Genomic DNA, 24,139 nt, shown 5'->3' with positions numbered 1-24,139 from the left:
CTTTGGGAAATGAAGAACTAGAGTACAATCAACCTCCAACTACATATATTTTCAATCCAAACCCAAGCTAACCTAATTGGTACCTCCAAACACTTTCTTAGATAATATTGTCTTCTCAACGCAACTAATTTAATATTAATACTAGCTAGATGGTCATAATTCATCATCTAAATTCAAGTAACTCAGTCTTGGAGATTAATTAACTCGAGCTGTAATTAACAATTAATTTTAGAATTTGTCAAGTAATTGTCAATATGCAATTAGCCAACTTCATTGTTATTGCATGGTACATGCTGCCCTGGTATTAGAGTTTTCTTACATATGGTACTAGGGTTTCAATTTCTTCTCCATTATGACTGATCCACGACCTATCGGTCCTTGGCCCTACTTGGCTGAGGGAGCGACGTTGCAGCCTAAATCTTACAATTAAGTCATAGCTTACGCGGCCGGCCATTCCCATTTCTGATTTACATGTGCCTGAGGTACATGATGGGATAACATCATTCATGATTTTGGAAGAAGGTTATCAAACAGGTTTGGAGAAATGCAGACATATGCTCTTGGGAAGTCTCCAATTGGCCTCCAGTGACAAGCCTTATACTCTTATTGATCTGTAGAGGAAGCTTGGCCTTTTCCGGAGCAATAATTGGCTGTTGGAAAATCATTCCGATGGGAAAAGGTTTCTACACATTCAATTTTGCTTCAAAGGAATCAGTCTCTAGGGTTTGGGCATAAGGTGCAATTTTTTAAACACCTGGAATGATGAGGTTCATGAAATGGGTTCCCAATTTCTCCCTTCCAACCAACGTAATACTAATGTGGGGAAAAATCCTCATATGGTACCTGGACTATTGTCTAATGCACATTTTGGTACCTAAACTTTCAAAACTACCCTAATGGTACCTGAACTATTGCTCCGTTTCTTCATATGGTACTTCAATCCAATCTGTCGTTAACTTTGCCTATGTGGCTCATTCTTATAGGATGACTTTCATCTCCCAAAAAAAAAAAATAATAATAATAGGCAAAGTTAACGGCAGATTGGATGGAAGTACCATATGGAGAAACGGAGCAAATAGTTCAGGTACTACGAGGGTAGGTTTGAAAGTTTAGGTACCAAAATGTGCATTGGACCATAGTTCAGGTACCATTTGAGGATTTTTCCCTACTAATGTGTGGGTGAAGTTTTGGGATTTAGGTCTGGAGTTTTGGGAGGCTAAGACCCTATATGAAATAGTTAGTGGTATTGGCGTTCCAGTGAAAATTGATCCCAATACATTGGATCGTAATTAAGTTTGGTCTATCTTTTTGCTAGGATTTTGGTTGACATCGATCTCTCTTCTGACCTTTCTCTGGAATTGATGTTTAAACGCAAAAATGCGGACACTTTTGTGCAAAGTGTAGACTATGAGAAGCTTCTTGATCTCTTCTCCCATTGTGGCAATGTGGGGCATCGAGTTACGATCTGCAAGCATGTTCAACATTCTATTTCTAAGCAAGTGGTAGAGATCGATCACGTAAACGAAGTAACAGAGATGAGACGAGGAGGATTGTTTCTTAGGTTTATGTTCCTAAGCAACCGAAAGATGCGGTTGTGGTTATTGCTCCTACACCTCCTCCTAGAATGAATTGTGGTGAGGGCCCTTCTTTTGTTCAAAAATCACCATTAACCACTAATCAGATGACTATGGGCATGGATCCAATTCCTAATAGAGAGGAGAATGCACTTATTGTTACTACTGAGCAACTGGTCAAGGAGAAAGTCTTAGTCATCGAACAACATGGATTCAGGAACACTCCTTGTGAGAAACCTTTGGTTTCTCATTGTCTAGAGACTGAAAACAGGTTTGCTATATTAGCTGATAAGCCTTGTGAACCTATCTTAGAAGATCATAATCATGTACTCACTGAGCCAATAATGGCTTGTCTGGAGAATGCGGGTGAGGTTATGGACAATATTTCAAATTTAAACAATAGTGTTGTTGTACTAGAGCATGATTCTGAGCCCACCGACACTTTGATTACTAATTACTATATAGAATCTGCTATGATAGAACTTCAAACTCAAAACAAATTCTGTTGGGGTGTCCTGGAAAATGAATAACCCCTTGGGCATCACTGCTTACTGAATCAAAATTCAATTTTGATAGTTCTTGGCTTGATGAAGACGGAGAAACTTTGGCGATGAGAATCTTCTCAAGACTCTAAAAGTTCATCACAAAAAATTGAAGACCACATAAGGCCAAGCGAGTTAAAAAAAACCTTTCATTGTTGTTGCTTGTGAATTGGCTAATTCGTGTACGTTCTAACTATGTATGTTTATCTCTACCATATGACTTTTTTTTAATAAAGAGCTGGTGCGGCTACCCACAAAGTTTGATTAATGAAATTGTTGAATACAAAGGGAGGATATTGAGCCTAAACCCCTGATTACAATAAGCATCTAGAGAACGTCCTGAAATAATATCAAGAGTCTCTACCAAATAAATGTATTCAACTAGGCACCAACTATCAATGAGTGTTGTACTGGCTACTCTATTTGCTTTGACATAGCGGTAACATAACGGAAAGATAACTCGATATGTAACTTGATTATAACGTAGCATAATTACTAGATGCACAGCTTTCCTACTATGTTGCCGCCGGAGGATAAATCCGACGACACTTAGCTTCATCCTGCCACTAGGTGGTAGCAACCATTTGACAAGGAACTCGCCTCCTATCTAGAGTAGTGCATGCACAGGCACAAAACTCGACAAGCCTTACATAACTAATGCAGGGACTTATTACTCGCAAAATGCGTAACAAAATTAAACAACATAAATAAGTAAAAACTTTAAACAAAAAAACAGCATAGGTCGGGCCCAAAAATGAACCCAACCCCAACCACAATTCTAAGCAACAAGAAGATTATAGCCACGAAGCCAGGCCCAGCCCAACTCTGGTGCAACCTCAACCAACAGCCCAAAGTCCTTGTTGCACCACCGTTGTCGACCAGTCGCCACAGTCAATGCTCCAACAACCCGTACGCCCTAAGACAGTTGCTCCACCGCCAGCTCTCCAACCGACCTCCACCGTCTACGCTTCCCAGTCCAACCTTCTCCAATCCAGGCATCCACTATCTCGGGATCGGATTTGGAATTACCCACAGATATAATCAAGAAAAGCTCTCTTAGAAGTCCTCTAATTCCGCCCATGTTGGACTCCACCACTATACCCAAACCAGCGACCACGAGAAGGCCTCACAACCGTGCAATCCACATCCAAAGTCGGCAATCATAACCGAGTCTCCACCCTACAGGGACTACTATCTTCTCTAGCACCTCCATCCACTCGCGGCGGTCCAGACGAACCCCCAACCACTTCCTCAACCAACTCAGGCAAACAACGAAGCCCGTCCGATGACAACGCTCCAAGGAAGCGCTACCGGACGAAAAGGATAAGACTTTTTTGAAAACCTAAAGCGCGTGCAACACATTCTACAATTCCTTATGCCAGGTAGCTTTTTTCTACCATATGATTTTTAGTGATGTGGTGATTGCTCAACAACAAATTTGTCTTTAGTGTATCTTAAAATGTAATTTTTCACGGTAAATAGACGTTGTACGCTCAATCTGTCATGCTTGATGAAAAAAAAATCACTTGAAATTCAACTAGTTGGGGCAAGTCTAATTTTATTACTCATGACATAAACACCAAAATGTTCAAATTATGAGAAATTCCATATTTCAGAGCTCTTTGTAAGTAAAAGTGGCTAATTTGCTTCTCTTATTCTTCTTCTCTTTTTTTTTTTTTTTTTTTTTTTTTTGCGAAAATTGTCACGTTTCCTACTTTTCAGTGGAGACTTCATAAACAGAAAATTTAAGGAGAAAATTAGATATAAACCCAAAAATATAAGCTTCTATTAAGAAAAACTCATAAAGAAATTTACACCCATTCTACATAAGCAGACCTTCCATATAGAGTATATGTCTATAATTAATAGTTTTTCTCATTTTTTGATATATCTAATATGCCCTTCTGATTATGGAGAGTTAAATTAAGTATCTTGCTTAATCTTATCATCCATTTGAATTTGAAATATTAAGCTAAAAAATATATTCATTTTGATTTTATCATAATCAATTACGTCCTTAATTTCTTCCTTACTTTATATTTTGATTACTGACTTGAGTATATATTTCTATATATGCTCATTACAATAGTAGTTCATTTCTAGCACAAATTTCAATTCTTGTTTTCCTTATATGTAGGTATTTTCTTTTTGAATAGATTTTCAATTTTCTTTTCCTTGATGGGGTCATTTATTGTTTCAAAAGATGGAAAGAGATTTTGATTCAATCACTAGGAGAAAATGTTTTTCTTGCTTGAAAGAAAGGGTGAGGGGCAAGAAGGTATGATACTTCTCGCTTGTGTCTATGAAGAACTACTAAAGAAATGTTCTTAAAGAAAAGAAAAGGATTCAAGATGGGGTCAAGAAATGGGAAAAAAAGCTTTTGTTATTGTGTTTTTTCTTCTAAGCTCACATTCGGTGCCTCTCTATATTCTCAAAAGAATTCTAATTGTAAGGTATGTATCTTGTTCTTGGATTATTTTCTTCTCCTTTTTAGGTATATTGTCATATTAATCTCATGATAGCTTTTTACTCTCAACTACTAGATTTCTAATTTACCTACTAAGTAATTAGATGAAAGTGAGGCTTGAATACCATAAACCTTTAAGCTAAAAAAAGATTGTATCTTCTACGATCATAGGTATAATATAGTAGAAAACTTAATAAAGAGGTATGATATGCAAAACAAAAGATTGTAATATAGAGGTGTCCGTGTCATACAAAAAAAAAGAACCTCTTATATATCAGAAACATACTTGAAATCAAATTAACTAGAAAAAGTGTTTTGATGATCAGGTACCTAACTTATTATATAGGTATACGCATATAGGTATAATATAGAGATTTTCAACCTAATAAACATGGTCAACTCGCAATGATAGAGTACATAAGAAAGAGGTTGATGTTAAAAATGATTCTAATAAATAGGTTGATATGAAAATTTATAGAAGGGCAATGATATGGGCCTCAATGAGGCTTAAAATTTGTGGCCCCTAGGTGTCATGCCATGTAAGTAAATACAAATTTTATTTTCAATTCCACATAATACATCTTACCACATCATACTATTGCAACACCAACTTTACCCTTTCACATTTTCTTTTAGATTTTTTTTTTGGGGGGGGGGGGGGGGGGTGAATCAATTACATTTATGAATTTAATTAGGTGATGAAAAAAATATCAGCGATTTATGTATTAATTTAAGAGATATGCCTACAGATTCTTTGACTAATTCTTCATTTAATTAAATTCTTTCCATCAATTTTTCTTTCCAAATGGCATTAATATATTGAATTATGTGTCAAGAAATAGACGTTAACTCTTCTTTCCAAATATTGATTAATTTCATAAAAAAAATAGCATTAATAAATTGAATTTAAGAAATGCTTATATCTAAATTAAGAGGTAAGAAAAAAAATCCCACGTTAGCAGCCATTAATTAACATCTACAATCCAAATATAAGGGAAAAACAAACAAAAAATAATAAAAGATTTAACATTTAAACGCTAGCTACATAAAGAGAAAACAATGAACAAAAGAATATATACAATCACATCAATATGTATTTTTCACATTATATTTTCAAAATTTGCAGGAACCCAATAGAGGTTGAATACATATACATGTGTTATGCAAATCTATTAATCGATTGTATGTGCAAATCTATTGACTGAATTACATGAAATTTTTTCTACTCTTGGTTGAAGAAAAAAATTGTTGTTTAAATCTAAGCACGAATGTAATGAAAAGAAACAAAAGAAAAAAAAAAAAAAGCAATTTTTTTTTTTTTTTTTGGTTTTTAGAGCTATTAGATTTTGGAATGATGAGATAGTCTTTTTCTCAAAAATTACATGGCATGATTTAACAAATAGGTGATGTGTGTAGATGACATGGCATGACACTTAAGATTGATGCCACAAATCTTAGGCTTCATTAAGGCCACAAAGCATTGCCCTTTTAGAAAGGAAATCAAGTTAGCTAAACAAACCTGTCTAATCTTTAGGTTGTAATTTAAAAATATATATATATATATATATATATATATATATATATATATATACACAATCTATTAGTTGGGTTAAAAACTTTAAACTTCTACCTTTATGTTAGGTTGCAAGTAAAACATAAAGTTACTTTTAAAATAGAAAGTTTAAATAATCAAAAAGTAAATATCACATTCACTTAAATCTATATAACTTTTGAATTCAGAAAATTATGTAAAAAAAGAGACATAATTCTAGCAATCATGATGAATTTAATGAAAATTGCAATAATAATGGGACCAATAAAAAAGATCTACAATTAAGATATTTAAAGATGACGTTAATTTTGCTAGTTGACTTATGTTTGTCAGATTTAAATTATGGCAATTTGTGTAATTATTTGAAAAATAAAATCTAATATTTTATTCTAATTGACAATAATTGTGTGTAAATTGAAAAGAAATAATATGTGAGTTTTTTCCGTTAAATTTTTAAGAAATTGGGTGTATAATAAATGCCCCAAATTTAAGTTATGCTTTTGAGCTGTTGCATGTACGTGCAGTGAATGATGCGCATTGATATAGTCTTTCTATATTTATATATGTCATGTTTTCTACTTTCTCCATTACAATTTGGTTTTAACAATTAACTAACGTTTATGGTTCTTGTACTTCATCATCGATCTAATTGCCACATCACGCGGTTGGGTCGGTTGACCAGGCTGGGTCACCTTCTGGTGATGAGTCATCATCTTGTGAAATAGAACCATACTGTTCAAGTATTCATTATTTAATTTCTCATATTCTTTGGCCACTATATAAACCCTCAGAATCTCAGTTATTCCTCCTTGCATATCTTTCACTAAATAAGTACACACTTCTCCATCCATCCTTCCATCTCTGTCCCAGCAAAGCTTCCTTTTTCTCTCCGAGCATGGAATTAGCTCAGACCCTCTTCCTCCCTCTCGTTCTGTGTCTTCTCTCTCTTTTAACACAACAAAGTGCGCTACTGGTCTCAGCTGGTCACCACCATGGTCACCATGGCCATCACCACCATCATACACACCGATACTTGTTCGATTGGCGTCCAACGAAACTGTTTGTTTTCGGAGACTCGTACTCCGACACAGGCAACAACATGAAGTCTGTGACCAAATCTTGGAAATATCCTTACGGAATCACCTTCCCGGGAAAACCCACCGGCCGTTTCTCCGATGGCCGCGTCCTCACTGATTTCCTTGGTAACCCCTCTCTCTCTCCAATGATGTGCTTTTTTTTTTTTCTTTTGCTTTCTTTTTTTGTACAAAGTATGAAAGCAATGTGTTTTTCTTTTTTGTTTTTCTGCTTTAGTGTTCTTTTATGTATGGTAATATATTGTTTGTTGCGGGTTGCGAGTGGGTAGTGCCGTAGTGGTAGTGGTGGTGGGTTCAGATAATAGCACTTTGGGTGGTTCCATCTCTTTTACCTGTAAAAATTGTATTATTGTTCAAACCTTTTACACTTTAATCAAACCATCCTGTCAGACCAATTCATCATCTATTCCATTCTTTTCTTGCTTTAGCTAGCTGGATCTTTGGACATTTCTCTGCATCGCCATTATCAAATGTTAATCATTTCGGCGGAGTTACTTCACTCCTTTGCTCGGACATTTTTTTTTGTTTTTTGTCAAATACTGTATGAAATACTTGGACATTTTTACATCATTAGATTGCTTTTCAGCTGGTCCATAGAGCATCGACATCGTGAAAATGTCTAGTTATGCTACATAAAATTAACTAAGTGGTGAAATTATTCACTGTGCTTTTTTGTTGCGATTTGGTGAGAAACTATGCTAATTTCTATATCTCATTCTAATTTTATGGGAATATTCCGGAAAGATTATTTGAGCACCCTTTAACCCAAACACTACATGATTTACTTTCTGCGACCTCTCTTAAGTTTTGTTTCTTTCTCAGTACTCAAATGTGATTTCTAAATCTTATGAACTTTATGACTCATGCATGCGATTCTGTCATTTAGCATCAAGATTAAGAAACCACTTTCCTCTAATGACCCAAATGCCTTTAGTAACTTTGGAGTTGAAAGTTAATTAAGGAGTATATTAAAGCTTTACTTAATTACTAATAATTTTGTAACATTTTAATTTTATTTTTGAAATGCATATATGCAGCTAAGTTTGTAGGGGTGAAGTCTCCAATACCATACAAATTTAGAAATGTCGGAGTTAAACATTTGAAATACGGAATGAATTTCGCATATGGAGGCACCGGTGTGTTCAACACCTTGGTTGCGGCACCAAACATGACCACCCAAATCGATTTTTTTCAGCAATTCATCAAAGACTCCGTTTTCAATGCCCAAGACCTACACTCCTCCGTGGCATTGATCACTCTTGCTGGCAATGACTACGCATATTACCTGGCCCTGAATAATTCTTCTGAGGTTAGTTCGTATATACATGCATTCATTACTACTATGTCCATATAACAAAACATCTGCAAATATTTAAACTTTTGGTCATTTTCACTTTGATATAACTAACATTAGCAATTTGAGGAAAAATTAAAGATTGCGTCAATTCCAATCTAAAATTAAGGTGAATTTGCAATTAGTTATCACTTTCTATATACAAGAACAATACGTATGTCTCACTTCTTTTACTATTTATGTAATGATCGACTTTCATAAGTACCTCTCCTATTGAGATGCTTCTACTTGCATATATTTGGTCTCTTTAATTTGGGCCATTTTTAAATTGGCTTCATTTAGTTTCAAGTTTTGTGATCAAAGACTAATGAGAGACAAGTTAAGGTTTTTGCCAATTACATAGAGCAATTTAGCACTCAAGGCCTCAACCGTTGCACGGCTAGTGCAAGGGTATAATAGTCGAATTCACAAACTTGATCCATGCGGTTATGGTCGTTAATTTTTACCTATATCGTATGTATAAGTCATTTTCCAGTTGGGGTGGCTCACATACACACCACATCCCTTACCTGACTATTCTGTCTAAATAATTGGCGGAATCCTTGATTTTTCTTCGATTTCTAAAGTGATCTCTATGAAAGTGTTTAATTGCAAAAATTAAAAGTATCGACTTAAATGAAATGTACCCCCACAATTAAAAGGACCAATCTATAATTATCCTGTATAATGTTATTTACATTTGACACCAAATATATGCTCTAGGCCTCTAACTCTATGGTTTAAGGAATGAAATCAAATTAAAAGTCCACCAAAGTCCAAATTCTGTTAGAAACAAGAACAAAAAAGAATCAGTGGACATTAACCGAGTGGAATATTCTTTTTATCTTTCTTTTTTTTTTTTTTGGAAATTTGAAACGAACATTATAAAGATGATCCTCTAAGAACCATAAACATACAAGTATCAAAATAAATAATAGGGTACACTTTCCTGGAGAAATTAGTAAACCACACACAAGGTTGACTAATAAATTTATGCCCTCAATCAGCAATTTAGCAGAAAATTGTCTTCACGATGGATGTGGTTGCAATTCTTACCAAGTACTAGATATCTCTAACTAGTGAAATGTATGAAATGAAAGAGAGAGAGAGAGAGAGAGAGAGAGAGAGAGAGAGAGAGAGAGAGAGAGAGAGAGAGAGAGAGAGACCATTGGAAGTTAGCATGTAAGGTTTACCATTCAAGTTGAGTATTATGTACAACCGTCAGTGGCGGATCTAGGATTGAAAAATAGGGTGGGCTAGAATTTTTTCTCTTTGACTAAAGTGAAACAGAGAGAAATTGAGTTGATAATTTGAAAACATATAACTAAAGTATATATTACCAAATAAGTTAAAAAAGATAAAAAAGAACCCAACCAAAATTAATACCAAATAAGTTACTGAAAAGAAATATTACCTAGAAACATTTTAAAACAAGAAAGAAAAACTTTATCGAAATTAATGTCAAATAGCTAGACTACCAATATTTTTCTTCTCGACTAAAAAGAGAGATGATGTTCACAATAATAAGAAGTAATTAATGTATAAGTAGAGCTAGCTAGTTACGAGTTACGATGCTTCTCTCTTGTACTAGAGAAATAATATTTCAGGGAAAAATATTATACAACATATTGTATGGTATGAATTATATCTAAACTGAAAAGAAAATAGTTTAAAGAAACTAAGAAGTAAAACAAGAAAAAAAGAAAGTAAAAAGGAATCCAATAGTCAAAAAGGGGAGAGTGCCTTTTAACTGTTGGATTTTGATAGAATGAAAATACCTAGCGCTCTGCTAGGGTTGGGAGAGTGCCGCTCTTGGCCTCTCTGAAACTTACTCCATCAACGATGGAGTACCATTCCGGCACCGTTATCGGCGTCGATCCCTTGGCGCACGGCTCATGTCATGTCGCTTGATAGGCTGTGGCTCGCAATCTTGCCGGTAACGTCCTCATTTTCTCAGATACTATCTGATCGTGGCGGTTCTTTTCTGAGGAGGGAAGAGGCTGCGCTGGATACTTGGACTAGGATGGCGCTGAGAGTTTGTCATCTCCGTCCAATTCGGGCTCGATTGAAATTGGAGGAAAGCAGTTCAGATTTGGTAGCGTTGTGGCAGAAGTTGTTGGCTCGACGATGGGAATCTAGGCGAGTTGCCAACGTTCACTGTTTCCCGGGTTTGTCCAAAATGGTTTCCTTGGAGGGGGATCGTCTACGGCGAGGGATGGTGGAACGACTGTCAGAAGGCGACGACGACGATTGGCGTCGAACTAAGGGGGCCGCGATGGTTCTTCTCCGACGAGCCAAGCTGTGGGCAGGGTTGGGGTCCGATTTGAGTGGGGTGCCCAAAGTAAATTTGGGTGTCCAAGGGCTGGTCCTATGGGCCTGGGCCGTTGGCAGTTTGATCTGCTCTAGATGGATTTTTGTTGCTTTGCCAGTGGAGTGTAAGTTAGTTGCTGTTTGGGTTCGCATTTGGGATCTAGGAGACTTCTTATTGCCATTTCTTTATATGTTGTTTGGCTACTTAGGTAGAAGATTGCTTTCTATTTGACGTATTATTTTGCGTGGAGTAGGCAAGGTTGGTCACACTGCCACCAGTTACCTTGATAGAAGATTACCCTTTATTCGCTGCATATCGTTGCGTGGAAGTATGGTTGACCATACCATTGGTACTGTTTTACATAGCCCGGATTCTATTAGGAGCCTTATCAAATGCTTAATTGCATCCTCTACTATCCTTGCTGGGTTTTATCTCCGATGTTTTGTTGCATCTAGTTTTGCTCTTGTTCTTTTATATTTTTAATGTAGTTTCTATATCTATAAGTTGTAATTATTTTTATTATTATTATTAATAAAATGGCTGATTATTACCCAAAAAAAAAAAACAGTCAAAAAGAAGTAAAACTGAAAAGAAAAGAAAAAATCAAATAATGTCAATCTGGTGAAAGACTACTAAGTTTTCTTGGATTAAAGTCAAGGTCCTTAGCCAACAACGTAACACCATACGATCAATCTAGTAATGGATTTGTAGTGAAGTTTTGGGCTGGGCTGCAGTCCACTGAATAGATACGCCACTGACAATGGTACAGGACATGTGAGGATGTGTGGTCCATGACCTAATATGATCATCTGTACCCAAAATATCAACTGATAGTTGAGATAGGGATTAGGCAGATCTCTTTGGTCCAGAAAATCCTGCCAGTGTCTTCTCCTACATCTGTTTTTTAGCTTCAGTCCGACAAATTGATGAAGAATGTATTAACAACATAAATGAATTATACACGTGTGAACGCTATATATGTTACTGGATTAGTGTCAACATTTATGAATAAAAAATTGATCTCTTTCTGATTTCTTATGTATTTTAGGGTTTTAAACCTTTCATAACATCAGTTGTAAATCAACTAAGTGTGAACCTGAAACGTGTCTATGACTTGGGAGTGAAGAAAATAGTTGTGACAGCTCTACAACCTTTGGGATGTCTTCCTGGTAGCACAGCCGAATTATCATTCCAGAAGTGCAATGGAACACAAAACTTGCTGGTCGGTTTCCACAACCTCTTGTTGCAGCAAGCTATTGCCAAGTTGAACAATGAATCCAAGAGTTCTTTCATCGTTCTCGATCTATATACCTCATTCATGTCCGTGCTGAAGAATAAAGGAGACCATCTAGGTAACTATCTCTTACCAAAAAAAAAAAGAATTACATGGTTAACATTATTGCTCTTTTTAGTATTATAACTATTAGTAGTCGAAATACATCCCCTGGGGAGTATTGCTAAGTCGGTGAAAACATGAAAGTTAGCTGGTAATATAAAAGTAGGGGTACAAATTCACTTTCTGTTCACTCAAATTTAGGTTCAAACACTTTATTAATGTAATATTTGGTGTTAAGCCTTTGTATCACGTCTTGTCGTTTTTTGTTTCCATACTTTGGGAACACATGAGGTTAAACTAAAATGGCATGTATAAAATATGTATCTTGTTGTCTTGGGCAGGAAGCATAAAGTTTGAGAACCCGTTGAGGCCATGTTGTGTTGGTATAAGCAGTGAATACGATTGTGGGAGTGTCGATGACAGTGGAGCGAAGAAGTACACCATATGCGACAACCCGAAATCTGCATTCTTTTGGGACGGTGCTCACCCTACTCAACAGGGCTGGCTTGCTGTGTATTCAGCTTTGCAAGGCACACTTGAAGAATTGTACTAGAATTTCCAATTAAGCGCGCCAGTCAATATAGTAGAGCTATGCCATGATAGTTGAGTGTCTGTCTGATTTGTATCTACTAGTCTTATTTTATTTTATTTTTTTGGTTTAGGGTTTTACCATTCTCTTGTCATCAGATGTCATATAAATATATATATATATATATATATATATATATATATATATATATATATATATATATATATATATCAAGTTGCATAAGAAATAATTTCTGGTACTGCAAAGCACTCTTTCCGATTAAGATATTTGCCCATTGATTATTAAATTTATTTTGAAAGAAAAAGAATATCTAATTTTATTTTAGGTCATCTAGCTATCTTAGATAGAGCTTATAACATCTTTAGCAGACTCTCTATTTTGGTTCTTAAGCTATTTTGGAGAACATGTTTAGCTTTTTATCTATTTTAGCAACTGCACTAGACTCCTAAGTGACTCTCCATTATAACTTTTAGAAGTTTTAGCTATCTCGCTCCTAAATATAGAGAGCGAGATGAGGCTCTTTATAATTTAAAACATTCCTTTTAAGCTATTTTATGTAATTTATAAATACATTTAAACTATTTATTATTATTTAAAAAATAATATTAATTCAAAACTAGCCAGAATAGAGAGCACTAATGCAAACATATTTCTAAAGTGACTAGCTAAAATGACTTTTTAGCTACTTTGGCTAAAATTTAACTCAAAAATGGCTAGCATTGCTAAAGATGCTCTTTATAATAGCATATTTAGCAGATTCTCTATATTGACTCCTTAGCTATTTATCAATTTTAGCAGCTGCACAAGACTCTTAAGTAGCTCTCTAATTAAACTTTTAGCTATCTTGCTCTTAAAAATAGAGAATGAGATGAGATTCTCTACTATTTTTTTTAAAAATTTACAACATTCCTTTTAAGTAATATATGTAATTTATAAATGCATTTAAATTATTTTTATTTAATAAATAATAAAAATTTAAAACTAGCTAAAATAGAGAGAACTTATGCAAACATATTTTAAAATTAGCTAACCAAAATGACTTTTTAGCTACTTTGGCTAAAAATTTGACTACAAAATGGCTAGTTTTGTTAAAGATGTTTTTAGCATACTATTTATCTTTGCTCCTTAACTATTTTGGAGATCATGTTTAATTTTTTTTTATCACTTTTAGCAGTTGCACCAGACTCGTAGTGGCTATGGTTTAACTTTTAACTATCTGGCTCCTAAATATAAAAAGCGAGATTATATCATCTATTATTTTTGTTAATTTATAACATCCTTTTTAAGTTATTTTATGTATTGTATAAATACATTTAAACTATTTTTTCGTCTTTGAATAAATAATACAAAATTAAAAGGGCTAAATACAAATTACTACCCTGTGTTTTAGGTCCAAAATCAATTCAGTCCCTGAACTTCTAATTTCATCAAAAACACCCTGCACTTTCAATTTTGATCTAATAGGTCCAATTAGTTTTCCGACAATTGAGTTATTTAACTTGTTAATGTGGCTCATATATAGCCTATGTTTTATAATGTGGTGTCGAGGTAGTCTGCATAGTCAATTTAAGAGTGAGTCCTACTATTAAAAATAAATAATTTTTCAACAAATAATCCAACTCTAACTTGAATCCATAATAGAATATTAACGAATTGGACCTATTAGATCAAAATTGAAAGTGAAGGGGTGTTTTTGATGAAATTAGAAGTCCAGAGACTGAATTGATTTTGGACCTAAACCACAGGGTACTAACTAGTATTTACAATTAAAACTAGCAAAATTAAAACTGATGCAGACATATTTTAAAAGTTGCTAGCCAAAATGACTTTTTAACTACTTTAGCTAAAAAGTCATTTTTAGCTAAAATTTGACTAAAAATGGATAACATTACTAAAGATGCTTTAAGGAATTATAAAGAATTTGTTTAAGGAAATCAAAATTGGGAGAGAATAAACTGTGTCTTATTACAAGCATAGAATCAGAGTTGTACATGGAAACATAATCGTACAATGAATGGATATCTATGAAGATATCTCTGAGAATATCTCTAAAATTAACTCTATTACAACTTCGACAAGTAACCTAGAGTTTGGGTCAGACACATATTATGGATTTACTTGAACACTCCCCCTTGTGTCGCCCAAACGTGGTGCTCCTCTTGTTGCCTCGTCAAAAACCTTGCCAACTAACAAAAATCCAGTGAGACAAAAATAACCTCGGTCGAAGGAGAAAAAGAGTACAACACATCTTTTACGTTTCAAGACCATACATGTAGACATCGTCCCCTGATGTCTGAATCTCTCCCTGATGACTATGGTCATGGGAGTTCAGATAACTTTCGTAAACGATGCTACCAACATGTTTCTCGAAAGTAGAATTAGGCAATGACTTAATGAACAAGTCTAACACATTGTCCTCAAATCGAACCTAGTTCACTTTGATCTTGAGGAGAGTCTGTTGTTGATGACTATGCATGGTGTTGTCGCCTTTGATGTAGCCTTGCTTCATTCGTTCAATACAAGCAGCCTTATCCTTATAAATGCTCGTAGGCTCATCTGTGGTACACTTCAAACTACAATTGTTTCGAACATGCGTAATTATGGATCCAATCCATATACATTCACGAACCGCATCGTGAAGAGTAATAATCTCTGCATAGTTTTTGATATAGCAATTAGGGTCTGTTTTGTAGACCACCAAGATATCGCGGTCTTACCCATGGTGAACACTTAACTAGTTTGGGAATGACCATTGTGTGGGTCAGAGAGATACCCAGCATCAGCAAAACCTTCCAAAACACTAATGTCGTTTTGGGATAAGGATAGAGAATATTGCATACCAGTGTTGGTGGCATTTCTGGAATCAGAATCCATCATCTCTCTGTGGGGATAGAATAAGCCCATATCAATCGTACATCTCAAGTATTAAGACATATCTTTTTACACCAGTCCAATGGCGTCGCGTTGGCAAAAAGTTATATCTAGTTAACTAGTTCAATACAAATGAGATGTCTGATCTTGTGCATTGAGCTAAGTATAATAATGCGCCTATTGTACTTAGGTAGCGCACTTATGCCTCTAGCACATCTTTGTCATCATCCTTCGGACGAAGAGGATTCTTTCTAGAATCAAGACTACGGACGATCATGGGGGTGCTTGAAGGTTTGACCTTGTCAAAATGTCTAAACATCTATCAATACGATGCTCAAGTTCTAAACCTAGACATAATCGTGTTCTCCCAAGATCCTTCATCTCAAACTCGGATTTCAAGTGTTTAGCGGTTACCCTTAACTCTTTAAGGGCTTCCGATTAAGATCATATCTAACATGAACCGCGATAGAATCTGGAACTTGTCTTAGAAACGCGCGGGCATATCTCTTCCCAATTAAGTTGTCACTTTAGTGAGCGTTTCAACTTTATTGCAAATGCGCTCCATGGTCTAGAGCCACTTGACTTGGGTGAATGAAGTTTATCATGAACATTCATGTATATTCAGTATCTAGATCCCTATAGAGATACGTAGTACCACATTCATTAGCTGCATGTTCAGTTATTCGGAAACTACCAAATTGACAAAGTAGTGGAGTGCAATGACATACATTACGAGAGAATATATCTCATTGTAGTTGATTCCAGGGCGTTTTGTGAGAAACCTTGTGCCATAAGGGGAGATAACAATCTCCTTTATGTTAGGATGTGTTGGCATCATTGGCTAACAAAACCTCCCTCTTCATTAGAGAATCCAACTTAAACTGGATCACATCTTTCCATTTAGGCCAAATTTCTCTACGTTGGCATTCATTCATCAACAAAGCTTGGTTCGATATCATCTAACTCAATAAACTCATGTGTTATGAAATGAGCGAACACATCTTCAATCATGATGAAGTTTCTATCCCACGTCTCATGTACACTAGTGTAATTTTTAAGGGCTAAATACAAATTACTACCCTGTAGTTTAGGTCCAAAATCAATTTAGTCCCTGAACTTCTAATTTCATCAAAAAAACCCCTGCACTTTCAATTTTGATTTAATAGGTCCAATTTGTTAGTTTTCCGACAATTGAGTTATTTAACTTATTAACGTGGCTCATATATGGCCTATGTTTTATGATGTAGTGTCGAGGTGGTCTGCATAGTCGATTTAGGAGTGAGTCCTACTATTAAAAATAAATAGTTTTTCAACAAATAATCCAACTATAACTTGAACCCATAACAAAATATTAACGAATTGGACATATTAGATCAAAATTGAAAGTGCAGGGGTGTTTTTGATGAAATTAGAAGTCCAGGAACTGAATTGATTTTGGACCTAAACCACAGAGTACTAACTAGTATTTAGCCCAATTTTTAAAGAGCTCTATATTCTCAGAAATAGGTTCTGACGTTGAGACGTCCCTCAACGATAACCATAATCTGGAAGATTCTTATGAGACAGATTTTGAGTGTTGATGATCAAATGATTGAATTGTACCAAAGTATCATTCAAACCCATGGGCCTCCCACGCATCCTAGTTGGGGCCATAGCCTGTATTGCCAGAGTGCCACTCTTTACAGCGTTAGCGCCATGCCTACCTCCATGTAGGGTGGCGCTACGTCCTCTCGTAGGGACATCCATCCTTGCAGGCATATTTTGCAGCAGATATGTGTGATCTCGTCACTTTAGTGGGATGGAGATGAGACATAGTGGGGACAGACCACAACAATTCATGTCGTTGCTGCTGAACATCTGTGTTCTTATCTCCCCCTAACGACGGGAAGACTGTCTCATCAAAGTGACAATTCGCAAGACATACGATAAAGAGATCGTCTAGCAAAGGCATTAAGTGGCAGAAGATTGTTGGAGTCTCAAATCAAACGTAGCTACCCATTCGTCTGTAAGGACTCATCATAGAGCACTGCGGCGGCGAAATTGGCACATAAATGACACACTCAAATATGCATAAGTTTGAGATACTGGTACCCACTCACTAGCTGTAACACACAGATAGATTGAGTGGCGGTGGGTTGTAGACGAATTAGCAAAGTTACATGCGATATTGCATCACCCCAAGTGGATATAAGGAGATTGGTACGCATTACCAATTTTCGGGCTACTATCGTAGTCGTTTCCATGAAACCATTTGAGTATGTACATGCGAATATGATGTCCAACATCAGTCCCATTGCAATAACTATCAAAAGTCTTCGATGTAAACTCTCTAGCATTGTCAAATCCAATTGACTGAATAGGATGATCTGGGGAGTGAGCCCGTTGTCATATGATATGTGCTAGGAGTGTAGTATAAGCAGCATTACAAGTGGACAATGGCACAACACATGACCAGCGTGTTTGCATGTCAAGCAACATCATGAGATATTTATACGTCCGCAAGTTGGTTGAACCAGTCCACATAATCACCACGGACACTATGTAAGAACAAAATGAGTATGTTCATATCATTTGTATAGGACGGTTTCAGTCCTAATTTCCCTGAGGAACGGGCTTTGTAAAAAGAGCGATATGCGTTAGAAGCAACCACTGAGAATTGTGGTTGGGCCTGAGCGTCCGAAACGCTATTTAAAGCAAAGTTGGTGATTGCAGCATCACCTGGGATGCCATCCCTAGCGTCATGGATAGGGACTATGCCAGCCCTAGGCTGGTGGTGGACGGTGGAGGCACCAGAGGCAGGAGCAGCGATCACACTTAGTCTAGGAATCAACTTTTGATTCTTGCTTCGTTTCGCTCGAAAGAATGGATGTCCGTGTGAAGTCTTTAGTAGACGGATCATCATATCATGACTAGGATGATCTATCCTATCGTGCCAATATGTGTCTAAATCCAAGAGATCTTATCTCATGACTTTATTAGATTTAATAGCTTGAATAGTGACATAGAGTCCACTAGAGAGACACATAAACTTCTCTAAGATGCATCTTTGTTCGCAATCATTAGAGATATTGCAAAGGAACTCATTTTCGTTCTCTACATGCTTGAATAGTGACATAGAGTCCACTACAGTAATATGCTCATAATCAAAATGAAGTCATAATGAAAAGAACTCGAAATTTTATTCATAAGCCAACAGAGTATATCATTGTTTCTTAACCATTAAGAGAATCTAATCCAAGTATTAGCCAACGCAAAACAATGTTAGTTGTTTAACTTCTTTCAGTAACTCTAAAATAAATATGACCAGGTAAGTAGAGAGATGTCAGTGGAGCAAAGCTCGCTTAATTATCACTTATCTCAAAAAGTTTCTGGACATCATACTCATTTTGGATGAGCCTATGTGAAGAAAAACTAAACCAATGACATTTACTACAAAATACATGGCAATTGCTTATTACATCTCTTGGAAAATAAAGACCTAAACAGAATTGGTGATCTATTGATCTCAGCCAGAATTGAAGTCTTCAACCCTTCACTCTAGATCACCTTCTTGATCTTCTTGTTCCATATAGTGAGCTTCTCTTACTTCACAATATGCTTTGTAGGCGGTGACAATATCTTCACAGCTCTACAAATGTGTGCCCAATGACAGGATACTCTACATCGGGAACATTCACCTTTGTGCTCAGAATCCATTGATTGAGGCACTTTGAAAGCATCATTAGGATGGCTCTTAGTGTTGGTGGCGCCAACATGGCCAGAGGCATTGCCTCTCTCTCTCTCTTTCCACGTTGACCTCTTCGGTTCCGTGTCCACCTATTTTGACGGTTACATTCCTCATTAGAGCGAGAATATGGACCAAAACACCCAGAATTGTCCCTAAATTTAGGGTTTCGCTCTTTCCGCCCTCCCTTAGGGGCGCAACTATAATTGGACTCTGGAATATGCTATGTTCCCACGGGTCTGGAATTATAGTTCTTCACAAAGATGTTGTCATGCTTTTTAGCGACATTCATAGCTCCAATGAGCTCATGAAACCTTGTGATCCGTCCTGCAGTAATATCGATTTGATAGTTCTTAGCAACCATCAATGCAGAGACGGGGAAGGTAGAGAGAGTCTTCTCAATCAACATCGCATCTGTAATCTTTTTACCACAGAATTCCATTAAGGATGTAATGCGAAATACTTCTGAGTTATAGTCAAGAACTGACTTGAAATCACAGAAGTGGAGGCTATGCCAGCTCATTTCTAGGTTAGAAAGCAGGGAATCACAGACGTTGCCAAATCTTTCTTTGAGTAAGACCCACAACCTTCTAGGGTCTTCTTCATTCATATACTCGTTCTGGAGCGAATCATCCATATGACAAGTCATTAGGATGATGGCTTTCTCCTTATTTGCCTCTAAGGTTGCTATATTTTCTTCCAAAGCTTGAGCTTACTCAACAGTTAACACATCCTGGCTAGGCTCGAGAATCGTATCGAGGATTCCATCGGTTTTGAGAAGCTGGCAGACATCACAAACCCACTTATGATATCTAGAGCCAGTTGTTCCCAATGGAGAGAAGTCCAGTTTGTTCATGTTACTCATCCTGAAAGAGAACAAGAAAAAAAGGTTAGTTTCAGAGCGGAAAAACTACCACTAAAACCAAAAGAATTATGAGCATTGCCGCTCCTAAGAAATTAGGAATTTTTTAGCATAGTCGCTCTCAAGAAATCCAATTCCAAGAGGTATTTGATTAGATCGAAACAATAATGTGTTTGTGGTCGATCATAACTTCTCAACAACTCTAAGTTTGGAGGACTCTACAAGCTCCAAGCTTGGAGTGAGCACGAACCCCCACAGTTCGACTTTTGGTCTCCCCTTTGAAGAAGAAAAGGGGATAGAAGAAGGGAGGTTGCAAGTCCCCGATGAAAAAAAATAAGAAAAGGAACGAAAACTCTAAAAACGGGAACTTTAAAACATACCTCTAATTAGTGCTTCTGGTGTGGCGCGTTGTGGTAAGGTGTGGTGAGCTGTGACAGCTTTGTGGTTCGCTGTGGCAAGGTGTGGCATGCTGTTGCAGGGCTATGGCAAGGTGTTCTAGGTTGTGGCAAGGTATGGCGAGCTGTGGCAACTCTGTGGTTCGCTGGCAAGGTGTGGCGTGCTATGGCAGCGCTATGGCAAGGTGTTCTAGGGTTTTAGGATTTTTTGTTTTTGGGATTTCAAGGTTAGGGCTTCGTGCTGATAACGTGTTTAAGGAAATAGAAATTAGGAGAGAATAAGCTGTGTCTTTCATTGATAATAGGGTCCTTTTTATATAGAGGATTATAAGCATAGAATCAGAGTTGTACATGGAAACATAGTCGTACAATGAATGGATATCTACGAAGATATCTCCGAGAATATCACTAAGATTAATCCTATTACAACTTCGACAAGTAACCTAGAGTTTGGGCCAGACACATATTTTAGATTTACTTGAACAGAATCAAAATTAATTACATATTTTCACTTTTTTGTTTGCTATATTATTGGGAAGCAAATTTTATCTGTCTTTTCTTTTCAAACTAGCCTCATATCGGTGCGATGCACGTATTATTATTGAAAAGAGAAAAAATGTGAACGTTTTCTTGCATCAACTTCTTCAATTTTTTTTAGATTTTTGTTTTTTTATTTTTTCATAGTATCACACAAATAATTTATTTCTAGTCACTCTCTCTGTTAGGGTTTCTAAGGTTTCGTTTTAGTGACCAGCGACGTCAACAATCTTCTTCTGCCTCGAGCAGAAAAGGCTATGATTTGGCCTCTACTCATTTCTCCCTTGCGGGTGTGAGTGATAATAGCGGGTGAAGCAGTTTATCATGGTTGTACTCTTAATCGGAGTTCTGGTGGGTCGACGATTGATCTGACGAGAGTCTTGGTTGATGGTACGCCTAAGTTAAGCACACAAAATTACCCTACAAAAGACAATTGTTAGTATAGGATAAACAGGGATCATTCAGTCCAAGGATTGAGGGTACTTTCACAAATTACATAATAAGACTATCAAAAACTACAGAAAGAAAAGAGAAAATAAAATTGACGCAAAAACTAAATGAAAGGGGGGTTAGGATTTTAAGAACGCAGATAATAATAAAAGAAAGAAAAGTTGCAATTTTTAGGAATTCTAAATCAGATGTATGGATGTTGAGAACTTCGTAATCCACCTCTAGTTATGATCAGAGAAAGACAATTTAACCTAATCTTCAATTACTAAGGCATGTGAATGAAACCAATCAAGAACTTTAGGATCACCACTAAAGCCTTATTTTTCCCAAAATTACTTAAAACCGTGAACGCACTGCATCGTAAGCTTGCTTATATGCAATCGAGGTGCAGAACGCTACCCTATCAAATTAACTCATTAAGCACACATAAACACATTAAGCTCTTTGGAAAGATTGATTTTAGAGTACAAAACTAGTGAGGAACGTCATCCTAGCATGTATTCTATTTGTTTGATTTCACCTAACATGTAGGCTTTACTACTTGAGTGCTTTAAGATCGTGAACACACTGCACCTTAAAACTAGCTCCAATTACATGCTCATATTTTAGGTGATCAATCTAAGACATAAACATATAAAAGATTTTATAAAACAAAACCAAACAAAGCATTCACAAAACCTTGTAATCGAAAAAGAGATTCAAAAGCTAAAAATCCATCACATAACTAGGATTTATACTAGTTCTCAACAAAGAAAATTACTCACTCATAGTTTGGAAATCCAAATACATATATTGAAATTGAAAAGTACATAAGGAATAAACCGCAGAGGGTAGTAGATATCACGATCTCACTTTGATTATTCTTCAAGAAAGAAAGCTTGAGGCGTCTTCAAAGCAAGAGTATGACAGGATGATGGAAGATGATTTGATGGAAAATGGAGGCTACGGCTTCTCCTTGGAGTAGGGATCTCGTGATCTATGATGAGGGGAGAGTATGGAGGCGTGGTTTCTGATTTAGGGCATTGGATGGTGTGTATATGTGATGGAAGAGATGTGTGAGAGAATGAGAAGAGAGGAAGTGAGAAGAGGAAGTGATAACTAAGGAAAATATGGTGAGGAAATTGTGAGAGGAGAAGGTGTTTATATAGGGAGGAGAATGAAAAGTGAAATGACGAATGGAAGAAAACGAGAGAAACCAAGTATTATAGAAAATATGGATAGTGGTAATGGATCCCTAAAACAAGGGAAAAAGTTATGGAAAAGATGGAGTAAATTAGGGTAAGTAATGATAGAGAAAACATGATGATTACACCCTAAAACGTGAAATGTTTTTAGGTGATGATGGTGGATTTTTGGGTAATATGGAGAGAACATAATAATTACACCTTGAAACATGGAATTAGGTTTTTGGGTGATGATGATGGTGGATTTTCTGCTACTTTAATTGAATCTCCAGCAAAACTTCGGATTTTTCCCTTGACCTCTTCATAACAAATATTTCTACATGAATGTAGATCATCCTGGTAAAATTTCAGAGCTTTTGGAATAGTAGTTTGGCAGGAAATGCTTTCAGGTCCGATCTGCAGTTTTCATCTTTTAGTCAGAAACTTGGATCGATCTTTTAAAGGCCTTCCACTCCTATATAGCTCTTATACTCTTCATAAGAAATGTTCCTTAGAATGTCTAGAATGGATCTGAAAAGTTTCAGCTCATTTGGAGTTCATTTGGTCAGGATTTTCTTCATAGTTCAACCCAAAGATTCTTCAAAATAGCTCGCTAAAACAGAAGAAAATAAGGCAGCTTCTAGTCTTCTGTTTTCTGCTTCTCAGCAACTGTTTTGCACGAATTTTTCCACAAGCTTTCCTTCTTGTTTCTGACTGCATAAATGGTCATCTTTCATCTTTTTCATCACTATTATACATCCGAGCCTTAACTTGCCTCAATTGAGCTCCTATTTCTCCATGGTTGCTCCACAAACCTCCTAAGAAAATAACAAAGTTAGTTTGATCTTTTTAATTAAATAACTAAGCAAAAGTGTAAGGGTTTAAACTATAAATTCGTCGCATTTTATGCTCCTATCAGTTGATCCGTTTTTGCATGGTCTTGGGATTCTATTTTGCTAGTGTTTTTTCTGCATTGGTCTGGTGTAGCAAAGTTCAGGGTCAAAGTCTGATTTATGATTTGCTTGATTTGCTGGTAAGGTTGGCAGCCTGAGTTCTATAGTCTCCCATTTTCATCACCGATGCTGTTTCGTTGGGGCGGACGACCGCGATATATGGTGGTGGGGCTAAAAAGCTAAACCTCTTCTACATGTTCTTGAGATTGGCTTTTGGGGTTAGTTTTGGGGATGGGTTGCACGTTTGGCTTATTGGGCTTGCCCAATTTTTCATCTATTGGGCCATTCTGAAGGGTGCCCTACCAGCCTCATGCACTACTTAGTCGTTTTGGTGATGCTAGTCTAGGGTAGGACTTACTAGATTGGCATTTTCGAGAAGGAGTCCATGACAACTTCATCTATTGGTCATGATCTCTTTAGGAGAT

The 24,139-nt window shown here is 36.4% G+C and overlaps 1 protein-coding gene across 1 annotated transcript; it reads left to right on the top strand.

Annotated features, from left to right (window-relative positions):
- The first annotated feature begins 6,905 nt into the window (after positions 1-6,905).
- Positions 6,906-12,878, top strand: LOC112194891 (GDSL esterase/lipase At5g03610). The gene is made up of 4 exons (XM_024335143.2): positions 6,906-7,337; positions 8,267-8,538; positions 11,922-12,225; positions 12,551-12,878. Exons 1-4 carry the CDS (start codon positions 7,031-7,033, stop codon positions 12,760-12,762), a joined length of 1,095 nt encoding a protein of 364 aa, XP_024190911.1. The 5' UTR covers positions 6,906-7,030; the 3' UTR covers positions 12,763-12,878.
- Positions 12,879-24,139: the final 11,261 nt, after the last annotated feature.

This window comes from Rosa chinensis, chromosome 3, assembly GCF_002994745.2.
Source record: "Rosa chinensis cultivar Old Blush chromosome 3, RchiOBHm-V2, whole genome shotgun sequence".
In the NCBI taxonomy this organism is placed as follows: Eukaryota; Viridiplantae; Streptophyta; class Magnoliopsida; order Rosales; family Rosaceae; genus Rosa; species Rosa chinensis.
Note: the sequence above shows the minus strand (reverse complement) of the source record. Positions and strands in the feature narration are given on the sequence as shown.